The sequence below is a fragment of the Natrix helvetica genome (assembly GCF_964273705.1).
Source record: "Natrix helvetica genome assembly, chromosome: 3".
In the NCBI taxonomy this organism is placed as follows: Eukaryota; Metazoa; Chordata; class Lepidosauria; order Squamata; family Natricidae; genus Natrix; species Natrix helvetica.
This window is the reverse complement of record NC_138549.1, coordinates 36,405,291-36,427,793: the sequence shown is the minus strand read 5'-3', so window position 1 is coordinate 36,427,793 and position 22,503 is coordinate 36,405,291. Positions and strand designations below refer to the sequence as shown.

Here is a 22,503-nt window from a genome sequence, read left to right as displayed (position 1 = left end):
AAAAAACCTATGCCAACAAGATAATGAAGTATAATGAGGTTAAGGAGGGCTTAAATTTGTCAGGCGTCACAATATAGCTTGCAGTAAATCTTGACTTTTTAGACACACAAGCCCTTATTGAGAAACAGATTTACTTAGTAGAAATCTCTCAAATTCTCTCAGCTAGATTAGTCTCATTACTGCTGTCAAGAATGAAGCCAAGCACACAAAGATGATTTATTCTCTGTAGTGCAAGAAGTCAAAGCCTTTATCTTGTCAGACTTTAAAGTCCAGCCTCTTTAGCTCATATTTCCAAGATAATGGATGTTTGGTGGCCCTGGGTAGCTCAGGAAAGTTTAATAATAATGCTGCCTAGCTCAGGAATTGCTCTGATCCTAACAGTATGATGCCAAAATGATAAATCATGCATTATTATGTTATGACGTAAGCTCTACCTGTTGTATATGAATTGCAGCATTGAACACAACTAAATAAACAGTAGGATTTTTGACATAATGTATGTTTTGTCACATTCCTCTGATGGTCAATTTGTGATCTGTTTATGTACTTCAGTTCTGTAATTCAGTGGCTTACTGGATGATAATGCATAATTAACAACTTTACTACCTCATATTATTCTGCTGCATCGTGCATAAGGTGAAATTAAACCTGTCTTTTGAAAACCTTCTACTCTGTTAGATTGAGACTCATGGGTCATTCAGAAAACTTAAACATTCAAGTCTTTTTATATTTTTAATTAATACTTGATACACATAAATCTATTCTAGATTTATTATTTCTGGTACAAGAAAATAAAGATACCAAATATATGCAATTTACTAAAAACAACAATTCTTTGTTTACATATGACAAAAGGTATCTCAGCAAGAGATGAGAAAAACAGTGACATTTTTCTTAACAAAATATCATGTTATTCGGCTGCTCCATCTTAAAGACAACTTATTAATACCTTAAAGCCAGGTATTGCATGATTATCAAACATTCTCAAGAAGATGGAGATGAAGGATGCTATCAAGTGGCAGGAAGATGCACGAGCAGTTATGATAATGAATTCCATTATTGCAGGGGTGTCAAACTAGCAATAACACATTGTCATCATATGACGTATTGCAACTTTTCCTTCTTAGCTGAAACAGGAGTGGGCGTAGCCCCATGGTGGGTTGCAGGTGGTACGCCCCGGTACGGGCATACCCGAGCCAGCCCAGAGCACTGGATATCGTTCCAGTACAGTGCTCCAGAGGGCCCACCCCCCCACCCGAGCTCCTTACCTGTGTTTTAAAGCTTCTGTGCTGCCGCGCACGCGCAGGGCACGTACAGCACCTGCGCAACGTTCGGTGGAGCTGCTGGAGCGTCACAGAGCATCGCGGAGGTGCTAAGACGGCCCCGTTCCAACCGTACCAGTCTTAGCGCCTCATGCGTCTTAGCGCCTCCACGACATTCCAGCTGCTCAGCGGAGTGTCATGCAGGCACTATTTACGCCATGCGCGTGCACGGCAGCACAAAGCTTTAAAACACAGGTAAGGAGCTCAGGTGGGCCCTCCGGAGCACCGTACCGGAACAGGATTTGAAACCCACCACTGACGTGGCCAGCACGTGACACATCCAGTCCGCTGGTTATAAATTTGACACCCCTGCATTACTGATTCTGAATATTAGGATTTCTTTCCTGCTTCAGGTCCACGCTCTGTCTTAAAATCTCATTCTCTGATTAGTCCAGGCTCTCATATTTCCAAGAGCATCTTTGAACTTCAACTGTTCATGATAGGATCATATTACTCTCTTATCTAGCTGTATACAGATGCAAAAGTTATCTCTCCTTATCTGGTCTTCTCTTTCACTTAGCACTACTGCTTTGTTGCATCTTCATCCTTGAAAATCCCAGTTTGAATTTCTGATTGATTAAGGCAATCTATTTAGTTTTTGTTACACACAACTTCAGTACCGAAATAGATATGCCATTATTTCTACCATCCCATATAACTACATGGGATATAGTTATATCATATCTAATGGCTCCCCCACATACATTTTTGCCACTGACTTGCCAGATTAATCATACATTACATGGATTTTAAGAAAAATCTCATATCATCTAAATCCAACCACAGTAGGAACAAGAAGTCAAGACTCTGCTCTGCTACAGGTAGGGCATTTTGGAGAGTTACAGCTACCAAGGTGCCATAAAGCTCAAACTGTACCATTCTAACATACAATTCAAGCTACTGATTTTAACCTTTACAGCTGGGACCTAGGGATCTTCTCCAATCAAAATTGATCTATATGAGGTATTCCTCCTGTCAGAAACTGCTAATAGTCTTCTGTTGCTATGCGGTAAAGGAACTAAAGCTAGGGAATGCGATTTTTCAATTGTGGTACCAATTCTTTGGAACATCTGCTCTCTTGACACTACCTCCTTCTGTTGACATTTTCTAGAAGTTCATTAAAACGGGGCTTTTCTAGAATGTTGTGTGAAATAGTATACAGTAGCAATCATAGTATGTGTTTTCTACCATGTTGTGACATTGATCCATGTGTTTTGTTACCTATGGAGAGTTTGGTTAGATTTGCCAGCATACCAATTTAATAAATATTTTTATAAACAAGCCTTCTTCAAACTTTTTTTAAAGTATATATTGTCTTGATATTCAGTTACCTGGTCTTAGATACATTTGAAGCAGAAGCAGTGAAATATAATTGTATGACATACATACTTTAGGCAGCTATGTCTGTGTAGATGGTACAATCTCTAGTGATTAGAAAACCCCTCTGTGTGTATGGAAAAATCTGCTTACCTCTAACTGAAGCTATAGTTATTTTTCTAACCCTGTGAGCCACCATACCAATAGTAGCAATTAAGCTACTGTTTCATTAGTGCCATCCTGTAGACAAGCAATGTGGTAAAGCATAATTACCTGCAAATGGTTAATGTCAAGATTTTAATAAGCACTGGCTGGCAAAGAATTGCACTGTCTGTGCATATAATTATTGTTAGATGTATTCGTCCCTGGAGTTCTTCTAGAATATCATTTGCAATATGGACATGATATTGATGCTGTAGTGATATTGTGGGGCATTTTGTAGGCCATAGAGGTAGCATAGAAATAAGTAATAATAATCTTAATATATGAGTAAAAGTTTAAAGATTCATTACACTGTTAGGAATATATATCACGTCTCTATTATTATTATTATTATTATTATTATTATTATTATTATTATTATTATTATTATTATTATTATTATTATTATTATTATTTGCTAAACATATCTCCTTAAAAAAATCTGATATCACATACTACAATATAACTTTAAACCTATCTCTACCAACAGGAAAAACATTTTAATATTATTTCCAAATCAGAAGCAAACTGAAATTTAAAAAGGGCGAACATTGCTATTCAAGTCTTGTTATTGCACCTTTGTGCAACAATTTTAAATGAGAAAATATATACACAAACAAATCAAAATCAATATACAATTTTAACAATAGAACATCCTAAACTTACATAAATCCCATATTGGTCAAAAGATACTTGTTGACACTTTTAGGTTTATTAGATATCAGCAATGAAAGAATCAAGAAATATAAAATTGTGTAGAAAAATTACCATTCCCTTAATTCAGGGGTGTCAAATTCGATTTCATCAGGATTATGTTTGACCTCGGGGAGCTGTAGTGGGCAACGCTGGGGTGGGCGTGGCCAGCTTGACATCACTCGTGTCGGGGGCACCTGTGGTGGCCCGAGCGCTCTGCCAGAGACAAGAGGCTCCCAAGCTTCATTTTTGGCTGGGATGACCTCCTGCAACCCTCTGCCAGCGAAAATGGAGCTCGGGAAGGCAGCATCCAGCCCTCCCGAGCTACCTTTTCACTGGCAGAGGCACCATGGGCCAGTCCTTCACTGTTTCCAGGACAGCCCTGTGGGCCATATCTAAGTATCCCGTGGACTGGATCCAGTCTCCAGGCCTTGGGTTTGACACCCCTGCCTTAACTGATGTGTCAGACAAAAATGAGGAAGCTTTTTTTTATTTTTTGTGACCTGGAAAAAGACTATGTGGTGTGTGTTTCACATAGTGTTAAAAAAGCATTCTTACATACATATCCTGGTCTGTTGCCTTCAGTAAAGGTTCATTCAATTTTGCACAGAAAAACTTTCCCCTTCAAATCACAAAAATATAGCAAAGGCTCTCTTAATGCCCTGGACCACATGAGTGTGGGAGCAGACAGGTCTTCAATGCAAAAGGTTAACAGGGTCAAAGCCATCTGAATCTGTGGGGAATTGCTGTTCCCCAGGGCAGGTGCAATGACAGAGAATACATGACTCTTACAAGATGGGACCCAAAGCATACCAGTTCCACCCATTCTGGAGGGATGAAAGAAACAAACAAACAGATAGGCATCCTGTGAATGACCTGGAACCCCACCCCCCCAATCATGTAAGGATTTGTAGGTGGTAACAAGCATCTTGAATTGGGAGCCAGTGCAGCTTGCAAAGCTAGAGGTATAAACAGAATAACAGAGTTGGAAGGGAATTTGGAGGTCTTCTAGTTCAAACCCTTGCTGAGGAGGAGACCCATATCTTATAAGATAAATGGTTGTCCAATCTCTCCTTTTTTTTTTAAACAAAATTTTATTGGTTTTCAAATATATAGGGAAGGGTAAATAGGTATACAAAATTTTTTGGCAGCTTTCATACTGCTGATAGAGATCCCAGCACGATACTCATTTATATAACATTGTACAACAAATTTATAGAAGAAAACAGTAAACCAAATCTTACTCTATATTGTTAGTCTTGTTAGTCCTACATATTTCTCTTTGTCGTTTTCTAATATATCACTAACTGCTATTGTTCCAAATAATTTTATTTTTGAGCCTTTTCGATATTGCTTCTTCCTCCCTGTTGCCAGAGAGAGCCTCAGTGCCCCCCTCCTTCCCGTCTTGGATCTTACTATCTTGTGTTTTACTGTCTCTTTCACTACTCCCACTCAATTCCTCCTCTGAGAGCGGAAGATTCTTTTTAATGAAGGCCTCCGCCTCCTGGACTGTATTGATTCTGATCCTATTTCAATCCCAGAAGATTAAGATCCCCTCCGGAATCAGCCATTTAAACCAGATCCCTTTTTCATATAATTTTTTTGCTAGGGAGGAAAATTTCCTCCTTCCATCTCTTATTTTTTTCGGGATCTGTTTGAGAATGGTGATCTCTTCACCCTTGTATTTCAATGGTCCCTCCCTTTGAGTCGCAAGTATTTCGTCCCTTGTGGATCTCCTGACAAACTTAACATGTATCTCCCTCGGAACATTGTGTCTTATAGAATATGCTGAATTTATCCTATATACTAGATCCATGTCCCACCATATTTGTTTTTTATCTCGAGATAATCTGCTAAAATTGTACTCATAATATCTTTAAGGTTTTCATTCTCTGTTTCTGGTAAGTTCTGGAATCTAAGAAAAAAGGACATTCTTTCAAATTCTACTTTTGTCTGAAAATTTTCCATATCTGTGTTTCCCTTGCGCATTGCTTTCACTTCTTCCCCCAGCCCCGCCATTCCGTCCTTTAACACCAAAATTCGCTGTGTATTTCCAGCTATATGTTCTTTAACCCCTCTGAGTTCTTCTTTGATCTCAGCCCTCATTTCATTCTGTCCCTTCATGAGTTCTTTAAACATTTCCGTAACAGATAATTCCTTAGGATCCTTCCCAGCCACTGCTTTCTGCAACATTGACGATATCTTGGACTGTTGCATTGTGGGGCTTGGGGCAGCCGATGAGAGGGCTGAGTGCGCTTTGCCGGTAGGGGGTTTCCTTGCTGCCATTTGTTTAAGTTCAGAGATGCAAATCCTTGCCAAGGAAAGTGGTGTCAGAGGGTTTCACAGCCACGCTGGTCTCCCAAGGGAAACAATCGCAACGGCACCCAATTTGCAGTTCCAAGAGTAAAATACCAAGATGAATGAAAAGTCAGCCAGAGATCAGAAGATCCATACACAGGAGGAGGCCCCAGTTTCCCTTTGGGAGAGTAAACAAACAATCCACTTTTCTTTATTCTCTCTTTGGGAGTAGCTTCAAAGGACAGACTTCATTTGCATAAAGACAAAGAAAAGGGGCGAGCGCCATCTTGGCCCTCCCCTTCGCAGGGAAAGAAGTCGCCCAAAGTTTTTTGTTTTAAAACAACAGTTCAGAGTCGTTTCCAGCAATTGTGAAAGTCATTTTCAATTAAAAGTCAAATAAATCAGTCTTTTAACCTCTCTCTTCCCGAGGGTCCATTTTCAAAGCCGCTTAGTCCGAGGGGGGGAGTGGTAAACCCCCCCCTCTAATCTCTCTTCAAGAACATAAACACAAAAGACTCACAAAATGACTGTTGCTTTTCTCCTAAATCCTCCAAGAGCGCCGGTCAGGATCCCCACCTTCAGTCTCCAGCTGCACTTTTCCGACTCTTCTTTTAACCTCCAGAGCCATCCGACGAGAGGGCGGGCAGCGCGAAGCTGTCTCTCGCCCCCCCCTCCGCTCCCCAGCTCCTAGGCGAAGCCGAAAAGCACCCCAGCTGGCTGCCACCACATGCGGGGTGCCTCGGCCAGTCGCCCTTCGGCAGGACCCCCCCTACAAGGGCTCCTGTGTCCCCTAAGGGACCCACCAGGGAGACGAGCGGCGGACAAACACATCCGTCGTCGTCCGATCCCGGAAGTGACGTCCCTCTCCTTAAAAACCTCCAGTATTGGAGCACCCACAACTTCTGGAAGCAAGTCGTTCCACTGAGTAATTTTTTCACTGTCATGAAATTTCTCCTTAGTTCTAGGTTGCTTTGCTCCTTCATTAGTTTCCCTCCATTGCTTCTTGTCCTGCCTTCAGATGCTTTAAAGAGTAAGTTGACCCCCTCTTCTTTGTGGCAGCTTCTCAAATTTTGGAACACTGCTATCATGTCACTAGGGCTATCATGTCCTAGTTCTTTTTTTCCATTAAACTAGACATAACCAATTCTTGCAACCACTCTCTATATGTTTTACCTTCCAGTGCCCTAATTAGTTTTGTTTCTCTTCTCTGTACAATATTCCTTCTAGAGTCTGAACATCTTTTTTTATGTCATGGTGATCAAAACTGGAAGCAGTATTCCAAGTGTGGTCTTGTCACGATGTTAAAAGGTTTGCTAGGCATGAACTGACTAAACTGACATTCAAGAGTTAAACTAAGAAAGCTTTATTGCGCAGGTCATAAAACAAAATGTTATCTGAAAGTGATTTATTGCGCATGCTTCACACATTCCTTTGTTCTTTGTCCGATTGCCAGGGAGCTGGCAACCGGAGCTTTTATTATCAAAAATGTAACCATTAGTTAACTTTCTGTTTTATTTTATTATTAAAGTTTGTTTATTAATTAAAATGCAGTTTCATAAAGACTTTTATTTTATTTTCTTAACATCTTAATTGATATGCTGAAGGGAATCAGCCCGGTCCATTGATCTCAGACTTCTCCAGGGTGTTTTTTCCCCTGACAACTTGATATGCAGAGGTTGGTCGATTATACCAGCTGAGATGGCTACAATTTATGGCTGTATTTTCCCTTCGTGCTATCTTAAGATAACCGACTAAAGCTAATTAGCAATGTCGGAGAAAAAGAAAAAAAAGAAAAATGGAACAAGCACAGATGGTTCAGTTTCTTCTGACAAGGAGGCTTCCTCAGACACAGAGAAACAAGGACCTTCAAACGTATTCCAGGAGCAACAAAGTGCCGAGCCAGATGTGGGGGAAGGAGCTACAGGACGCGAGATCTACGAAACGAGGTCAGTGGTTCCTCCTTCTAAAATATCTCCAGGAGATTATGAATTTTTGGGGGCCAAGCCAAAACTTCCCACTCTGCCAGAGCCACTCCATTCCCAGACCCTCGCAGATTATCAAACACTTGATGAATGGCAACTGCCGGCAGAAAAAAAATCCTCCCACGCAGAAAGCAAATTTTATGAATCCTCCCCAGATGATGAGCAAGAAATGCAAAGCTATCTTGATCAATTAGAACGTTTTGAAAAATATGCTAGGGAGGCGAGAGAATGCTTTAACGAGATGAAGAGGAGTAGGAGGAGCTCCCCCACTCCCAAAATGTCTGAGGACGCCATCTTTTCTTTAAAACAACAGCCTAAGACACTCCCCAAAGAGGAGTTCTCAGGTCAATCAGAACAAAGAGACATGTACACGTCACCGAGGTCACGTGGTCCCTTTGAGTCAACTGAATTTCCGCACACGTATAGACGGCTGCAGCCAAAAAGTGAGGCTGCACTGCCATCTGCTGGCGGAGAAAAATTATTACAGCAAAAGATGAAACAGCTTCATGAAAGTTTTAAAGATTTAGCTATGAGTCCTTTAGAAGCCAAAACTTTGCCTCCAAAGGTTAAGTCTTCAACACCCCCTGGTGGTGCTGAATCCTCCCTAGATGGAAAAAGGCAAAGCCAAAGGCGAATTCGAGGAAGCCAATTTGATGTTGCCACGCAAAGGCCAATGATGCAACCCCAGCATCCCCTGGTTCAACAACCAGCTTTGCAACCAGATCAACAAATTGTTCCAATGCACATTCCTCAGCAGGTATTCACAGTCACTCCCTTGACTGGTGAGTCCAAATTAAAGGAGTCAGGAGAGAATTATAAAGCCTGGGTCAGTGAAATTGCGCTCTTGCTTCGAAGAGAAGGCACACATTCCATGATTTTTAATCCTCCTCCTCCGCCGTGGACACCTGCGATAAGAGACCTGGAAAACAGGGCAATCACGACTTTGCTCATGTCAATGGAAATTGAGATCCAGGGTATCTTTCCACCTGATGCAACTGCCCAACAAATTTGGGCTATTTTGGAAGATTGCTACAGGCCCGTTTCAATTGAATCTTCATGTTTGCTCATGTCTGAGTTCCATGGTTCGAAGTTGAAACCTGGTGAACGAATTGGTGGACATTTGACCAAACTGAAAAGAATGAGAAGTGAATTGAGACAAAATGGCCATGTAATCGATGATATCCAAATGATTAGCATCATAATTAACTCATTGAATTATGATTGGAAAGATGCTGTTGCAAAGATTAACTACGTGCCTATTGCTCAACGCACAGTTAACCACGTTTGCAGACTTTTAGTGGAAGAGGAAGCTATCAAGTTAGCTACACCACATCTGCAACGACCCCCAGCATCGAAGGCTCCAGCCAGACGTCCCTTCCGAGGAAGAGGCTACGCTCCAAGGATGCCAAAATGCTACACCTGCAACCGTGTGGGACATGACACCCGGGATTGTCCCCAACGAGTTCCAGCTCCCGCCACGTACCAGCCCAAAGGAACAGACTCCAGAGGCAGAGGTAGAGGCGGAAGACAAGGTCGTCGTGGTCCAAGGCGTGATCCACAAGCTCCACTTGTAACACTGGCCATAACCAACGTTCCACAACCTGATCCAAAGTTCGACAGACGTCTTTTGTGGACTTTAGACAGTGGAGCAGCTGTGCACGTTACCCACAGAAGGGAACTTTTCACAGAGATGGGCGAACCAGAGCCTGAGTATCGAGAACTGTATTCCTTTACCAACCACACTTGCAAGGTTATGGGAAAAGGAACTGTTTACATTGAAGAGCTCAATACACACATCCCTGATGTTTATTACATACCTTCAGCAACCAGTAATTTGCTTAGTCAAAGTCACTTGTCTAGAGATTTAAAGTTCCAGGTTCACCACCTCGAAAAAGCAAGTTACTTAGTTAAAGATGGAGATATTGTTGCTGAAACCATGCTGGTTGGTGGTGTTTATTACTTAAAGCCAAAGCCTAAAGGGCAAGCACAGGCAAGTATGCAAACTCCAAAAAGGCACAACGCAGACCCAGAGAGAGTTGTCCCAGAGAGAGAAAACGTTACTGTGCCAAAGGCTCCTAAAGCCAACAAACAGAGAAAACAGAAACAGGTTGCTCAGAGCAAGCATGAGAGTCCTCATGAAACTGTTAATGTTGAGAATTCACTAACTGGTAAACCTTTGCATTCCAGATGTATTCACAAGTGGCACAGAAGATTGGGACATGCCAGTTTCCGTGTTCTTAGAAAGATGCCGGAATTCGCAAAAGGTTTGGATCTAAAGGGGTGTAAGGTGTTTTTGGATTGTGCGGTTTGCAAAAAGGCTAAATCCAAGGCGGCTGCCATTCCAAAACACGCTACACGCCGGTCAACACGCATTTTTGATTTGGTACACACTGACATAGTGGGTCCTTTCCCACCAACACTTGGTGGCAGAAAGTATTTTTTAACAATAGTAGATAATCATTCTAGATATGGATTTGTATATCCTATGAGAGAGAAATCTGAGACCTTTCAGATCTTTAAAGACTTTGCAGCTTTTGTTTCTACACAATACCAAGTTCGCATCGCCAGAATCCAGAGTGACCGTGGTGCAGAATTCATGTCTCAGCGTTTCCAGGACTGGATGCATAAGAATGGAATTCTTCATCAAACATCTGCTCCATATACACCGGCTCATAACGGAGTCGTAGAAAGAAGACAAGGGGTTCTACAAACCATGATGCGTTGTCTTCTAGAAGATGCCAATCTCAGTAACACATACTGGGGTGAAGCAATCAAGTATGCAAATTACATTGTCAACCGTACTTGGAGCAGTGTAATCAATCAAACTCCTTTCTACATGCTGTATGGCTACAAGCCTGATCTTAAGAACCTCCACATTTTTGGTTCATATGCTATGGTGAACACTCCTATAACTCAAGGACCAAAGAGACTGAGATTTATGGGTATTGATGATGACTCAAAATGGTACAAATTCATTGATACTAAACATGTGATTGTCATTTCACAATCTGCTAATTTTGAGGAAGACATTGACTGGTCCAGGATTCATTCCAATGATCCTGAAGTTTATTTTCCTAGAGATGGTGTTCCAGATGCCACGCAGCCTGATGACAATTCGCAGGCAGATATTCCTTCTACCAGTTCTTCACAACCTGATGTTCCGTCTTTGCAAGCCGCGGATGCTGATGCTAGCGACGAACGTGAGGATGAGGATGATGATGAAGAAGAAGAAGAAGACTGGACTGATGTTCCTAGACGTTCCAAGAGGGCCACAAAAGGAATCCCTCCACAACGTTATTCATGGCAACTGACAAAGTCACCATTACCTTTGATTTGCAACGTTACTCTTCCTCCAGAGACATTCACACAAATCAAACAGCTTCCTGATTCAGAACAAGACAAATGGTATGATGCAATGCAGGATGAAATGGACAGTTTAAAGAAACTTAATGTATTCACACCTGCAAAACCTCCAGCAAACAAGAAAGTCATTGGCACTCGATGGGTTTACAGAATCAAGAAGAAACCAAATGGTGAGTCTTTATACAAAGCCAGACTTGTAGCTCAGGGTTTCGCTCAACGTTATCCTGAGGACTACACAAACACTTACTCACCAACAGTTAGAACTGAAAGTGTAAAAATTGCTTTAACCACTGCAACTATTCTTGGCTTAGAAGTTTTCCAATTTGATGTGGACACAGCTTATCTACATGCAGACCTAGATGAAGAGATCTACGTGAGAAGCCCTCCAGGATTCCGAAAGCAAGAAGGGGATACCTGGTTCCTGAACAAAAGTCTTTAAGGTCTGAAACAGTCAGGTTTAATGTGGTATTTATGTCTTACTGACAAACTAAATTCAATGGGCTTTATTAAGTCCGAAACTGATGAATGCGTGTTCACAAAAAGATCTAACAATGCATATGAGATAATTCTTGTTTATGTTGATGATATTGTTTATATTGGTCCAAATAAGAAAATGAGTGAGATTTTTGCTAAAAGTTTGCAGAGATACTTCACACTAAAATCTTTAGGACACATTAGCACTTATTTAGGTGTTCAAATTGAAAAGACACAGAAGGGGTTTAGTCTTTCACAAGAAGAGAAAATTGATCACATTCTACATCATTGCAACATGAAAGATGCTAGCACAACAAAGACATCCATGCAAACAGATTTTCACAACTTAACACATGAACCAAGTCCCGAGTTCGAGGACCAAACACTTTATCGTTCAGTCATTGGTTCACTATTATACATTAGTAGTTGGACCAGACCTGACATAGCACTTAGTGTTAATCTTTTATCACGACACGTAGGTAAGGCAACACAATTTCATTGGTCATGCATTAAGAAGTTGTTGAAATACCTGAAACACACTAAACACATGAAGTTATTGCTAGAACCAACACACACTGATCATCCACAGTTAATTTGTTTTGCTGACGCCGACTGGGCGAGTGACAAGAAGTCACGCAAAAGCACTTCTGGTTACATGATGTTCCTGCATGGATGTCCTGTTTACTGGCAAGTGAGAAAACAGAGTTTTGTTTCATGTTCATCTACTGAAGCTGAATATGCTTGTGTTTCAGATGCTTGTAATTCTCTAACGTGGTTTGATGCTTTGATCACAGATATCTGGACACGTCCGATTCGACCAATCACCGTGATGGAAGATAATGTATCTGTTGTTTATATTTCTGAGTCACATTTCACAGGTTCTAGGTCCAGACACATTGACATTCGTTATCAAAACACAAAGCAATTAGTTAAGCAAGGTTTTATTAAATTGCAATATGTTTCTACACATGATCAGATCGCAGACATGCTTAACAAACCACTCGCCGCAAATCAACACGAGTATCTGCGAAAGAAGATGTGCCTTAATTGATGATTTGATGACGTCAGCCCAGACTAGCAAAAGAAGGGGTGTCACGATGTTAAAAGGTTTGCTAGGCATGAACTGACTAAACTGACATTCAAGAGTTAAACTAAGAAAGCTTTATTGCGCAGGTCATAAAACAAAATGTTATCTGAAAGTGATTTATTGCGCATGCTTCACACATTCCTTTGTTCTTTGTCCGATTGCCAGGGAGCTGGCAACCGGAGCTTTTATTATCAAAAATGTAACCATTAGTTAACTTTCTGTTTTATTTTATTTTATTATTAAAGTTTGTTTATTAATTAGAATGCAGTTTCATAAAGACTTTTATTTTATTTTCTTAACATCTTAATTGATATGCTGAAGGGAATCAGCCCGGTCCATTGATCTCAGACTTCTCCAGGGTGTTTTTTCCCCTGACAACTTACCAAGGCATTAAAAAGTGGTACTAACACTTCACATGATCTTGATTCTACTCCTCTGTTAATACAGCCTAGGACTGTGTTGGGGTTTTTTTGCAGCTGCAGCACACTGCTAGCTCATAGTGACTGCCCACTAGGACTCCATGGTCTCTCTCGCAGTTACTACTATTGAGCCTATTACTACTATTATGTGGGTGTATTCTGAACAAATAATTTCAGAACGCTCTGCAAGCATGGACAGTAATCCAAACAAGATTTGACAAAAGGACGAGTGGCTATAAATAAGGCTTTCCGATCCGTAAACAGGCACAAATGTGCAAAAGGCAAAGTTATGCAAAGGTTTGATAAACATTCTGTGCCTTAATCTGCTTCTTTCATATTGCTAACTTAATTACCTACTTTAATAAAGAGTTGCTGACAAGTGTTAGGAAAGCAGCATAGGAAATGAATTTTCTGAAATAGGAGATATAACTAATAAAGCTGACAAATACATACAGTAAGTAAGTGTGACAATAAAAGGTAGAAAACCAAATATTATTTCAGACCCAACTGAAATAAGCGTATATTCTGACCGCCTTCAACTGGCAAAGCCTCCAGATATCTTGGGATTACAACTTTTCAAATCTATAGCAAACTTCCAAAATTCCTTCGAACTGTGATCATACTTATATCCTTAGTTTAATATACATTCAATTAAGGTAATGGTCTAAATCAAGCATGTATACTTCTGATTTTTTAAAATATTTTTTAATTCCATATTTATTATTTATGTAAATAATTCAAGATAGTGAATATATCTAGTTTTCCTTTTTCTAAGCCTGGTGCCTTAATCCCTGGCCCTGGACCAAGCTAATGTTCTGATTCCTCCCTCAATTAGAAAAATGACGGAGGTTAAAAAACGAAAAGCCAGAATCACTATTTTTAATATCTAGTTAAATGTGGTTACTTACTGGGTGATCAAATGAAATTGAAAACACCAGCCTGAAGATGGCGAGTGAGACCTCGCCGAAACGTTGCCACGACAATCTCAATCTTACATGGGAAAAGACCTGAATACAAGAAGACCAGCATACCTACACCCGTGAAAATCTTCAAAAACATACACACACACACACACACACACACACACACACACACACACACACACAGACTCTGTGTGTGTATATATCTGAATTAGAACAATCTAAATGACTGATTATATTTGTACTTCAATTATTTTTTGCCATCAGTTTTACAATTGCCATGAAGTATTTTTAATTGGATTTTTTAAAAGAAATACAGAACAATGAACAAAAGATTTCAAGAAGATAATATATAGCTGTTCAACCGATAATATAATTAATTGTTAAGTTATATTGACAAGTAAAACAAAATCAAAATTAAATATTAACATATTAAATTGGCATAAATCATCTAAATATATTATATACATTTAATAACTGTACACAGAATTACACCTAAGGATTTGTCTTTTCTTGTAAATTATTATGAAATCTTCAGCAAAGGGAAACATTTTGTACCATTTTTGGATTAGCAGAAGTGAAGTGCGTTTTTTAAAAAATGAATATTACATGGTTTTTTTTACTACAGTTCTTGAAGTTTAGAGACTTTTTCAGTCTCTCAGCATAATTATCTTGGCTATGCCTCATGACTGATGTAACCAAAATTCCTTAAAAATTGTCATATTCCATGATTTTGAAGTACAATTTAAAATAGAATTCACATCTCTACCTTGAAAACATTTACCCATAAATCTACTTATTCCAAAAAAACAAACAATAAAAATACTGGACCAAATCAGATGAGTTAATGTATATTAATGTAGCTTTGAATTCCTTATTTCACATACGAAGAAAATCTACATTCTCTCTTTTTTGCTGCATTCTCTGAATCACTCAATAAACGTGGAATAAAATATTTTGGTGAATTAATTTGAATCTTAAATCCAAAGAAATAATATTTTTAAAGTCCTGCATCCATTTATGTACCTTTAGGACAGGGGGTCAAACTCAAGGCCCTTGGGCTGGATCCAGCCCATGGGGTGCTTAGTTCTGGTCCATGGGGCCGTCCTAAAAACAGCGAAGGACTGGCCCATGGCACCTCTGCCAACAAAAACAGCTCGGGAGCCGTGCATTTGGTCTGAGAGGGACAGCGAGGCTCCTCTAAAGGAGAAGGGTTTGGCGCTCTCGTCTCGCCTTCCTCTGCTGGAGACAATGCCCAGCAATGCCTGAGCCACCACAGGTGCCCCCAACATGAGTGATGTCGAGCTAGCCATGCCCATCTCAGCCACGCCCTCCCTGGCTATGGCCATGTGGCCCCCCGAGGTCAAACACAACCTTGATAAGGTCCTCAATGAAAGCGATTTGACACTGCTGCTTTATGGCTATTCTAACACTTTATTCCATAAATGTCACTAATTTCAATTTTCAATCAAATTTCTAATACAGATACAAATTAAATTTTATTTCAAAAATAGACTATCAAAAATGAATGAATCCCAGGTTTATTTGAGATCAGGTTCCATATTGACTTATAAATATGTGCTTGAGTTGGTTATATCGTCACACCACTGTTGTATATTAGATTTTAAAAATTATCTCTAAAGTCAGTGAAATTCTCTAAAATAATCATTACAAAATAATTGATTTAAAGCAACTACTCTGCCCATCTTTTCCAACAGAACATCTCATCTCCTATTTTTAAAGTAGAATTCTACAAAGAATTCATGACATAGCAGCAATCCCAGAAGGATATATTCAGCATGATGTAAGTCAAATTCTTCTCCATTGCGAACCTATATTACTACTCCTATATCTACTCCTATTTTTTCCTATATCTCAGATATCAGAATTTTATTTTCAGCAAGTCACTTTAAATAGTCAGTCATATGGTCCCAATATAATATAATTAAACCTGACACAATTATTCAGAATCCCCAAAAGTACCAACTGACTTATCACGAAATAATATTCTTGTGAAACATGATATAATTTGTTTTTAGTCATTTTTTTAAAAAATGACAATTTATACCAAATTAAGATGGGGAAGTTGGGGAAAATCACAAAAAGTGTCCTTATATGCTACAATTTCTAAATGCATACTCTGCAGTTTTTTAAGCTTTAAATTACTGCTTTCCATTTAAGTGTTTGTTTGTTTGCTTGTTTGTTTCTTCAATTTATATGGCCGCCCATCTTAACAAGCACATTTTAACATCTTATTTGAAGGCAAAAAAGTGTTCTGGGATTTATCTGACGGATACATGTAGAGGTACAAGAAGTGGGGGTTGGGGGGGTTGGACTGCACTGCAGCTGCAAAGAACATGCAATCCTGGGAAAAGATGCAACTCCTTTAGGATATCTGAGTACCTTCCATTATCCAAGTCATCTTTGACATATCCTGTGACAATGCATATTTCTTGTGCAATTCTGATTTTTTTTTACTCCAAACCTTGAATCTTGGCTTGTTATTGTATTTATAACACTGTATAAATAAGAAGTCGGAGATAAATGAGAATAAATGTGTTGATAGCAAATAATTTTAAAGAACAATACTAGAAAACAGATTTTCTCTGTGACCTATTTTTTTTTCTATTCAGTACATCATTCTAATAATATATCTTGTAAGCTGCTTACAGTAAAATTCTACATGAGAAACAGCAACACTTGAGTTGAGAGACTATAATTTATACTGAGAAGTAGGATAATTTTTGAAAAGTGGAGGATATTTGAGTATGCATTTTGATCAATACTGATGAAAATGATTAAAAAATCACATCCTGACTGAACATTTCAAAAATTAATTTAGTGAAATATACTTGTTATGTTTAATGTATAAAGATATTTCACCACATTAAATTTTAGAAATTGTTATGATTAATTCTATGTCAAGCTACCAAAAATCTTCTAAAGCTGATTAATATTAAATACAGAATATATCTATAGAGGAAATCAACCTTTCCTGCAAATTTAAAAGTAATGTCCTGTGATTTGTATTCAAATGCTATTTCCTGTGATTCATTGTATTGAAATCAACTTCATGGACTGAAGACATATCAGGTTCCTGAGATAAAAGATATGAGAACTTAAACAGTGTAGAAATAAATTTATGCTTTATTGACAGAAATAAAGTGACTGTCTGCAAAGGCCCCTGGATTGGGGCTGAAAGATGAAAACCAACCATAATTAGGTAGACCAGGTTGCCCTGATAGACCGGTCCCACCAGAGAAAAAAACACTGCAGAAATAACTACATTTTTAAAAGACTTACTATTTAAGATCAGATTTAAAGCAATATTATGTTGACTCAACATGCTTAAACCTAGGAAACCGGAAACTACAGCTAAAGCCTTAGCAGATGAACTTAGAATCAATAAGGGTTTTGAGCAATCACAGATTGTGTTTGCCACTGTAAATTGTGTTTTCCCTGGCAACAACAGAACTTTAATTATAGAAATAAAAAAATAAAAGATTTGGCAATGTTTCAGTGAGGTCTCACTCACCATCTTCAGGCTGGTGTTTTCGGCTTAATGCGTGGTCGGAGTGCCGTCTTTCTATAAATCTTGGTGGGTGTGTGGAGTGCTGGCTTTGTTTCAGTAAGTGGATTGATATGCTGTGTGGTTGTATCATGATTGGTGGATTGGTGCTAATTGGTGCTGGCTGTGTGTCCGTTGTTGTTTTGTGTTGTAACAGCCTGGGTGGTGGGTGGGGCTCGTACACACACACACACACACACACACACACACACCATGAGTGGAAAGGTCTTAGCTTAATACTATTCCTACTATGTAAAGTTCCTTCTGACAAAGCTGTCTGAATATCTGGGTTCTGAAAAAGACCGGGAAATAATTTTTAGCTTACTATTTTCATCATAGTTGTCTGGCAGAGTAACCTGACTTTGTGCCTCCTTGAAATTCCTTGAGTATTGTCATAACATTTGATGATGCATTTCAGCTGTGTGATTTCATTCAATTTAAAAGTATTCATTTGGAGAAATGGATTTTTAACCTAATTTTTACCTAGCTCAGTTCATATTTTTCTCTTTCCAATTGCTTCTTTCAGGAGTGAATTCTCAACAATCTATTCCAAGGCCAAGTGGAATCCTCACATATGAAGATATTACCCATTTCTAATGTAAATCCTTGCTACTTCTGTATACAGTAGTTCCATTTTGAAAAAAAAAATCTATTCACTAAAAGTCATTTACCAGAAACTCTTGAAAGGAGTTGTCAAATCAGTCATCTTTTCACAGAAATATGAATAGTTGAACAACTGCAGAGTTTATAAAATACATAAACCATTAAGAACACACATATTGAATGAAGTCATCTCATTACTAAGCAATACATTCAACTTTTATTATATCAAAATATTAATTATAGTGTATGTTTACCACTTACAATTTGAGTCATAAAACACTGGAAACTGCAATTAAAAACATTCTTCCTGAAAATAAAAAGCTACATGGGATATTACCCTAAATATTTGAAAAGTGATTCTTTATTGGTTTGTTATGAAAGGTGTGTCATAATTAAACTTACCTCTTCTTGCTTGGAAATGTCACACTTTGTCATTTTTGACTTGGTCCTAGCCGATTCATTTTTAACAGAAGACATCTCTCTGTATGAGGTGCAGATCATGCTGGTTTCATCCGGCACCTTTAGTCTTGGAGATTTATCAGGAGCCTGATCTTGACCATCCATTGGCCTCACATAAGCTGTTGGTTTCTGCTGAATTATATTTGGTTTTGAAGCAAGTGCAGGATGAAAATTTTGTACACAGTGTCCATTGCTATGCATAGCTGGTCTTTCTTGAGTCTGGACTCCAGTCTCTGTGGCACAGCTCAATTTTGACTGCTGTTGTGTTTGAATGTTCTCTACAAGTAAGGATGCTATAGGACCTTGAATAGCACTGGATGAAGATGATGGTGAAGGCGTGTGAACATAATGCATAATCTTTTCCAAGCTGTTCTTTTGGTTAGCTATTTTGAAATCGTTACTCTGTGAATCTGACAATCCATGCCTATGTTTCCCCCTCTGCTGATTATCTAAGCAACGCCCAGATTTCTGCCAACCTATTGTTGCATTCTTGCTTAGCTGTCCAGAAAGCATCACTGGCAAAGAAGACTGAGGACTGCAAACAGAAGTCTGAGTATGGGTCATAGTTTCAGCAGCAAACTGCTCCTCCATTTTGTTCACAGATGCCTGTGACATACAGGCTTTTGGAACACCAACAAGATGGCTTTGATTGGAGTGATCGGTCAACAATTCTTTCATTTCATCATAGTTACCCAGTGTATTCTGGATACGACTAGACAGTTCATCCCCCTTATTTGTCTGTAAAGGAAATAATCAAAATAAATAAAAGATCAAGAAATAAAATCACTGATAATCATGAATGTGCAGTAATTTTGCAGTGTAGGATTGATAATTTTAAAAATGCATGTTATTGTTTGAGACTATCTAATAATTCTATTTATTCGTAAGCACTAGATAGGGAACATATAGCAGATCTTAAGTAACTCAGATAAATCAATTGCGCCCTACAAACTCATAGTATTTATGTATTTGTAAATAAATTCAAACTTTATAGAACAACAGCAGTCACATTCTATAGTTATTCAGATTAGTTAAAGACGTAAAATCTGTAATGTCTCTAATATGCTATGTGATTTTTACTTTTTAGATGTTCTGAAAATACAGCTGTTTTACTTAATTTATGTTTTAAGGTATTGTACAACCCACAATACAGATTAATTACATATGTTGTAAAAACATAATGTAACTTTCCAGTTCAAAGGAATCCTAGCTCAGGTAAATATGTTTCTTTGTAATCCTTCATTATTCAAGAAATTAATAAAGGAATATATTGCACGGGGGGGGGGGATAGGCAGAGTGAATGCCTCTGCAGTCATTCATAAGGATGAGTGACTGCCATGGTGCTGCAACATTCATAATTTCAGGACTGTGTCATAAATACTTGGGAGGGTTATTGCAAAACTTCAAACAGTCACTAAATGAACTGTCGTAACTCGAGGATTACTTGTATTTAAGTAGTTAATTATTTATTACACAAATAGTGAAACTTACTGACCTGCCTATTTTATAGACTAATTATAGATTAATTCTCTAATCATAATTTAAATACAAGATGCTCTTTCTTTGGGTAAAAGTAAAGACGAAGGTTTCCCTTGTCCAGTCATATCTGACTCTACGGGGTGGTGCTCATCTCTGTTTCAATGCTGAGGAAGCCAGCATTGTCCAAAGACACTTCTGTGGTCATGTGGTCAGCATGCTATCCGCCAAGATGCACGGAATCCTGTTACCTTCCCACCGAAGTGATATTTATTTATCTACTCACATTTGCACGCTTTCAAACTGCTAGGTGGACAGGAGCTGAGGCAAGTAACGGGAAGTCATCCCGTTGCACAGCACTCAGTTCTCAAACCTGTGCTGTCAACTTTCCAGCTGACAAGCTTACTGTCTTTAACCACCTATTAGCTCTGTATAATACCTCTTAAGAAGTAGGTTCTGCTGTTGTGATATAGAAACCTATATGGGTTGTGTTCATAGCATAAATTGGCACTGTGGGATGAGGCCAAGGCATGGGCAAATACAGATTCAAAGAGGTACAGGGACTAAGGTACGCTTCTCTTATTTGGTTAAGGAAAACATTTCATTATTCCATGAAAAAGTACATGAAAAATCAATAGCCTATCTTGAATGGAAATTTCTGGTGGATGATAACATAATCCTGCAGAAAACAAGAATGATGTTAGGTTCCTGAAAAACAGGTTAACATTTACGTCTGTATGACCAGATTGAAATTACATAGTTTGTCAATTTATCTGAAAGGTTTACTTTAAAAAGGGATGAAAGATATTGACTAGGCACTATACAAGCGTAATCTCATTTTAAAACAGCTTATTTTTTCAATGCACAGGTAGTTCTCAAATTATGACCACTCATTTAATGATTGTTTGAAGATATGATGGCCTCAGAAAAAGTGATTTATAATCTGTCCTCAAAATTTTAATTGTAGCAACAATTGAGCATATGATTACAATTTGGATGCTTAGTAAATAGCTCACATTTACAATGATTGCAGTGTCTTATTGTAGTTTATGATCTTTCCAGTTAGTTTCTGACAAGCAAAGTCAATTGATGAAGATTGATTTGTTTAACATTCAACAATTTAATTTGTTTAAATTCTGGTCTCAAGTATGGTCATAAGTTGAGAACCTGTGACTGAATATAATGCTGCCCTAATGTTCTTCTATTCCAAATAACAAGCACCTAAATTTAACCGACCATCAACATAAATGCATGATTTATGAAGTCGGTTCATTATGTGAAACTATACTTATCTATACTTGGCTTTACTGGATTAAATTATTTAATTTAACTTGCATTGTTCAAAAAAATTAAGAAAGCAGTCATTCTCACAAGTAGCTTTGTGAGATGGATGGCAACATAAAACAAATTAATTAGTTTTTTAAAAAAAATAATCCATGAGATCAGTGATATACTGTCAATCTTAATCCATTCAAGGACTGATGCAGGAGACAATGAAGATGATCTGGATAGAAATATTTAGGAACCTTTACCTAGGCAAAAGGAGTTGAAATGATTTTAGGCTGCAAAAAACTACGTAACATTTGGAACTGTTGAGAAAATGAATCAATGTAACTTGGAAGGCACAATGAACAAAAATCTGCAAATATTAAAGTACTTTGCCTTATAAAAGTTCTACCTAATCTCTTTCACTATTCCATAAACAAGTCGATCTAACAGATGGGAAGGATAAAGTATACAATACATACCTTGTATGGTTCACTGAAGAGAGAATAACTGGTATTAAATATGCTGTCTTCATGCTGGGTCTCCTGATTTCTCCTTTCCCATTCTTTTCTTCGTAGCATATTTCTGTCAAGATCATAGACACTGCACCAAAAAAGAACAAAAAATAATCAAATTTCGTGGCAGTATTTAGGTGCAGAAGACCCCCAAAATGATAAAATTGGCAAGATGATTCATCAAAAAAATGCCAGTTTGGTCAAGGAATTTAACATAATAAGGAAGGAAGGAAAGCTTATTATTGTCTTAAACTAGTTATACCTACATATGCATTAGTCCTATCCAGGGGCGGGATTCAAATTTTTTTTACTACCGGTTCTGTGGTCATGGCTTGGTGGGCGTGGTGTGGCTTGGTGGGCATGGCAGGGGAAGGATACTGTAAAATCTCCATTCCCTCCCCACTCCAGGGGAATGTTACTGCAAAATTCCCACCCGATCAGCTGGGACTTGGGAGGCAGAGAATAAATGGGGGCAGGGCCAGTCAGAGGTGGTTTTTACTGGTTCTCCGAATTACTCAATATTTCCGCTACCAGTTCTCC

General features: G+C 38.6%; 1 protein-coding gene across 1 annotated transcript in view; it reads right to left on the bottom strand.

Moving 5' to 3' along the window:
- Positions 1-22,162, bottom strand: part of AFF3 (ALF transcription elongation factor 3) — a 192,892-nt gene extending 170,730 nt beyond the window's left edge. Inside the window, exons 1-2 of the mRNA XM_081946775.1 lie at positions 21,931-22,162; positions 18,650-19,444 (exon numbers count right to left, since the gene is read on the bottom strand). Coding sequence (XP_081802901.1) covers positions 18,650-19,444; positions 21,931-22,029 — 894 coding nt within the window. The 5' untranslated portion in view covers positions 22,030-22,162. The remainder of the gene's footprint in view (positions 1-18,649; positions 19,445-21,930) is intronic.
- Between the last annotated feature and the right edge of the window lie 341 nt (positions 22,163-22,503).